A 5620-nucleotide genomic window follows, 5' to 3' on the forward strand; every position below is an offset into this window, starting at 1 on the left:
TTCGTTACTTTATTCTTAACAGAGCATCATAAATTTCTTCTTTACTTTATTCTTAACAGAGCATCATAAATTAAAATTTTATGAAAATGGAGCATTTATTAGCTAAGTAGATCTAGTTAAAGGGAAGAAAAATGAAACAAAACAAGTAATGTCAATGACAAATAGACAATATCATCTTATCACAGGCGCATTTTCTCAACTTTTTTTCATATGGAAATCTGATTCTCGCCTTTTTTGTATGTTGATTCTTCTTACTTTCCTAAACATTGTTTGAAATGATACATGGAGTGTTATTCTGATATTGTTATACATGTAAGTCTCACCAAAATCTCAATTGTTAAATGCTCATATGATGCGAAAATATTCTTGAAATAAGTAAACAGACAAGTGAATAAGATTAATACTCTTTTAATAATTATTTTTAAACTTTTTACTCATTCCAAAAAATTAATAATTGTTATTATTTTTTCAATAATTATTCACTTTTTATCTATAATATCCTTAATTATTTATTACATTCATTTTATTTTTTCTTTCTATGAAATAATTATCTAAAGATAGTTTTGACATAAATGCAAGAAATGACAATTAAAAAATAAAAATTGTTTTTAAAAAATGACACTTAAAAAAAGACGGAGGGAAAGAATAATAAACAATGCAAAGAAAAGTAAATAAATAAGGTGCACAAAAGCTTGAAATTTTATTGTGATTTTAGTGTTACATTAAATAGTATTACCATTGACTTACAAGATGGAATGTTAAACTCACATAATTTGAAAGCATTATGAAAAAACTGTCCTCAAATAACAAGAGTCTCTGCGAGAGAAATGGCAAAAACAATACTTAAGATAGAAATGGCAAAAACAATACTTATGATACTGCATATAAAATTTGTCCTATTAATTAAGATAAAAATATGCATCACTTTTTATTAGTCTATTGTTGAATGTTCTTACCAAACTTTATTTTAATGGGTTTTGTTGTGACCTATTTTCTTGGCAAACTTTCAATACATACAGGACCGAGAATGCAGTAATGTTACAAGAAAAACTATTCTAATGGATTCAACTATGTATTAAAGTACGACTACTAGCATAAAGCATTCCACTAATAATACAAAACCAAAGGTTACTGAGCAGTTATCGTTATGCCACGAGAAACTGAAAAGGCTATCCAATATATTTGATGTTCAGTAAATGATGGATGAGACATGTGATCATCCACTCCAGAAGAGCTAAATGCGGTTCAGCAATACCTCAAAGTATGTTCAAGCTCCTTTTCATCAGCACAATTGTATCCCAGCAAATAAGCTCGTGCTGTCAAAATTGAACAGAAGCGTCTTAGGGAGATGCATGTTCAACAGTAAGAACTAGTTTTAAAAGCAGGATGATCAAGAGCCAAAAGAAATGAGTTTTACCGAATCGGCCGGATCCCATAAATGGTTCTTCCTCATCTGCTGCAACACCTTGTTGCTGCTCCTGAAATTTCAAATGAATGAGAAACCATCAGGAAGATAAGCTATAATTATCTCCAAAAGGAAGAAAGCTATATATAAAGATGTGTTTTTTTATGAGCAAATGTATATAAAGGATATGATCAACTTAATTCTGATAAATAAGCTTAACAGTGTTGAGATTATAATAGAAACTTTCCTCACAAGATAAACATGCGCATGCATGATTATTAATGTAAGTCATTAAACAATTTAAAACACCTGCAAAATTACATTAAAAGACATTTAGACTTACAAAATCGGGCTCCATTTCAGATGGCGATAATAATCTATCAAAACAGTGCCCTGATATTGTACAGACCAAAAGCTCGTCGGCGGGATCCATAACTACTTCTTTACACGTTTCATCACAAACTAGAAAAGAAAATAATCTCAAATCATTTATTAAAAAGACAAGTTATAGGCTTATGCCAGACCAAAGGATTTTAAATTCAATGTTGAAAATTGTAATCGGACTAAAGTATATAGATGATGTTTCTCACCATGAACTTGTCCGGTTTTCTCACAAATAAATACATCTCCAATTTGGTAGTATGAGCAAGCCTTCCCAGAACAAGCATGGTCAGTCACCACTGTATCACCGAGGCCCCTGCTGCTTTTCCATGATGAGACTTGATCAGCTAATGTTTTGTCAAGAATTATGCTATCATCCTTCAACTTCACACGCAGAAAAAAGGGAGAAAATGATAAATCATTAAGAGACAGCTATTTTTAGAGTTATTATGAAGTATTTAGATTAAAAGAGATCATGATATTGAAGATACAGATAACATAGGATAAATACTACTAAATCCCCATTGCAATGGGACTTTACAAGCAAAAACAAACATGCATTACTATAAAAACTTCAGCTCTATCCCTTTCTCTAACCTCCAATCCCAAGAAATAAAAGCAAATAAGCATTTCATATTTTTCAGAATGCTGGAAAGATCTCAATATATCAATATACAGTTCCATAATCCAGTGGTTTCTCGCACTACCTGTGAAGGATGGGGTGCTTGACTTCTCTTAGCTGTTTGCATTTGAATATAGTACTCCTTAAACTCATTTTGGCAGCTTCTGACAAGTTCGTCCATGTCCTTTTCATCACGCTGCATAATCATAGAACAAATACCAAGATCCATACAAATTAACAAATCAAGTCTGAATAATAATAACTCAAAATTCAGTTTACTGGAGAATAAAGACAAAATAAGCTTAACATCCTGAGTTAAGTATTTCAGTTAATATCACAAAGAAAAATGAAGGAACCAAAAGAAAATAGGTATGCAAAAATGAGCATGTACCTGAATGTATAGCTTTTTCCATGGGCAGTCCCTTATCTTCCTCGTGGGGGGAAGAAGGCCCCACCGCATACAATACCTGAACAAATTTTGAATATGGCAATAGGCACAGTCATGGTTCACACTTTTATAACCGTAAAAATCAAACTAAATATATATATATATATATATATATATATATATATATATATATATATATATATATATTATATATATATATATATATATATATATATATATATATATATATATATAATTAAGTAGCGGAGAACCCACGCCTCAAAGCCAAGCTGATAAGAGGCAAGCAACAGCTTCCACTTTAAACAGGACAGGCACTCATGCGTCAACTAGAGCTTCAACACTAGCTAATTGACACAGATCCAAATTCCCAAATCAAACTATCCTATGCTGAATATCCAACAATTATCAACAGAACTTGAAAATGTAAGGTAAAACAAGATGTACTTACAGGCGACGCCACAATGCTTCATCAGATGCAGCATAGCTTAGAAACTTACAGACTAATGTACAAGAAATAAGGTCCTGCACCCATCGAAAAACTCTCAGTCGATTCAAATAGCAAGGCAATCAGAAGACATCAAAATTCATCTACATAGTATGTGTTTGATTCTACTTTGATGTGAAAATGAGTTGAACAATAAATTTGAATGTAAAAATCATGTTTTGAGCCAAAATCTACAAAAATCATGTTTTGAGCCAGAATCTACAAAAATCATAACTTCAAGCTAGAATCAACTCTAGAGGAAAAATCAATTCAATAAAGAACCCCCAAAGGTAAATCTAAACATGCATATAGTAAGCAACAATTAAAGGGATTTCTCTCTATTTGAAAAACAAAATCCACAAAACCAGAGCAAAGAGGTAACCTCAGATGACAGAAATTTAAGGATGTGATGGAAAAGTTCTGGTGGGACTTTGCTGAAAGAACCAGTCTCAATCCTTCTCATCAGCACGACATTATTGACACCGTAGTTCTTAGGCACAGATGATGAACCAGAACACTGTTTGGCACCCTGCTTAGTACTCTCAGCCTCTTCTATGCATTTTCTCTTTGCTTTTGGTTCCTCTACATTCTCCTCTTCCTGCAATAACAGTCACACAAATTTTACTCATCAAACCATAATTTCAAATATAATTACAGCAACAAGCAAACCGGTATCACATTAAATGGAACCGTCTACATGATCAAACAACGTCATAATGTTCTATCAAATACCATACTTCTATCCAGGTCATTTTTCTCTTCCTGCAATAACAATTTGCCTACCCTCCATCTTATTTATACTCCTCGCTACAGAATCAACATGTCTTTTCTCTGGATCTCCAAACTGATTATCAGTAACTTGAGTCTCTTATATTAGTCTCTCTTCAATCACTCTTTCTCATAACTCCGTGCTATGACTCATAAGTTTAATCCCCTATAGTTTGCACAACTTTGTATGTCCTCTTGTTCATATAGATCAGAATTAAAGTGGTTTTTCTCCAATCATTCAGAATTTGTTTTGACCTCATATTTTCTTTAATGTAATTTCAAATAAACCAACGAAAATAATGAGCAATTTCTTTCTGGACCCCAAATCAAAACCCTAAGTTAAAATCTAATAGCAATATATTATAAATTACAAAAAAAACGTTGAAAATAAATCTTAATAATTGGAATACCTTGTCAGATGCCTCGGAGAGGACTTCCGATTCCAGAAACTGAGCTAGATTTTCGTCTTCGTCGTCGGAAAATGTCATGGTATCAAAGAAACCCTAGGAAGGAAGAGGATGAGTAGAATTGTAGGAATTGTTAGGAAACCGAAGAGAAGAGATAATGCTCCGGTCGCCGGAATTTGTAGAATCGCAGCGTAACGGGAAGAGGGTAGATGATGGTGATGATGATTCGGTGCGAAATGGAATGAACGGTTGGATGATTTTCGGATCGACCCGACCCGTTCTATGTGGCATATGGGCTGTCCAGTTGTCCAATTCTAAATGTCACAAGGACGTCTTGAAATATTGTTGTTAGAAGGATATTTCAAAACCAAACAAGCGGAATAGAATGAAGAAAAGAGAGGAGAGCGGAATAAGGACATGTTTGAATTGGTTTTCTAAAACAGTTTTTAATTTTCAAAAACTTAAAAACAAAAAAGAATTGTTTGAAAGTTATTTTTTTAAAAGTTTGTTTTGAAAACTATTTTTAATTTTTAGTTTTTAAAACTAAAAAACAGAAACTGGTTAAAGATGTTTCTGTTTTGAATTTTTCTTTTTTTAAGTTTTTTAGTTTTTTGATTTCATCCAACGCGTGTTTGCGATCTGACATTGTTAATTGTTAGGTCAGTATTTGTAAGATTGGTTTTCTTTCTAACGTGTTAGATTGATATTTATTTTTCAAATATCCGTGAATTGTTAGGTTAACATGGAATATATGGTATATTGTGTCAATTTTTTTCAAAGTTGTTGTTTCTAATTTCCTTGTTGTTGAATTGTCGTAGTTTTATGAAGACTGTGCTATGCACTTTGTTTATAAGGGTATAAGAAAGTGCTTTTCACTCATGTTTAGAGTGATGTCTAGATAAATGATTTTTAATTTTTAATCATGTTTTGTATGTTGATGTTATTTGTTGTATTTAAAATTGTAAATGAATGGATATTATAAGGAAATTGAATTTGAGCAGTCTTCTTTTTAAAGAGTCTTCTTTTTAAAGAGGGATTGGAGTTGTTGCATTCTTAGGCTTTTAGCTAGTGAGCCACTACGAACTCCTAGTTTTCTCTATTTGATTGAGCTTGACCAGCAAAATAGATAATGACATACCACACT

At 32.2% G+C, this 5620-nt stretch overlaps 1 protein-coding gene across 1 annotated transcript; it reads right to left on the reverse strand.

Moving 5' to 3' along the window:
- Positions 1-903: 903 nt before the first annotated feature.
- LOC127119915 (F-box protein SKIP31) lies at positions 904-4912 on the reverse strand. Its single transcript, XM_051050279.1, has 9 exons — positions 4480-4912; positions 3684-3899; positions 3266-3339; positions 2800-2875; positions 2494-2604; positions 1996-2170; positions 1749-1867; positions 1418-1478; positions 904-1316 (listed from the first exon to the last, which is right to left on the reverse strand). Exons 1-9 carry the CDS (start codon positions 4555-4557, stop codon positions 1246-1248), a joined length of 981 nt encoding a protein of 326 aa, XP_050906236.1. The 5' UTR covers positions 4558-4912; the 3' UTR covers positions 904-1245.
- Positions 4913-5620: the final 708 nt, after the last annotated feature.

Source organism: Lathyrus oleraceus, chromosome 2 (assembly GCF_024323335.1).
Source record: "Lathyrus oleraceus cultivar Zhongwan6 chromosome 2, CAAS_Psat_ZW6_1.0, whole genome shotgun sequence".
Classification (NCBI taxonomy): domain Eukaryota; kingdom Viridiplantae; phylum Streptophyta; class Magnoliopsida; order Fabales; family Fabaceae; genus Lathyrus; species Lathyrus oleraceus.

Bases quoted from the DNA above. Each gene is read 5' to 3' on its own strand.
- LOC127119915 (XM_051050279.1), bottom strand. From the start codon at position 4,557: ATGACATTTTCCGACGACGAAGACGAAAATCTAGCTCAGTTTCTGGAA. The intron at 2,171-2,493 runs GTAGTGCGAGAA...CTGCGTGTGAAG, and splicing joins AAGCACCCCATCCTTCACAG to TTGAAGGATGATAGCATAAT. The intron at 1,868-1,995 runs GTGAGAAACATC...TTTCTTTTCTAG, and splicing joins GAAAACCGGACAAGTTCATG to TTTGTGATGAAACGTGTAAA.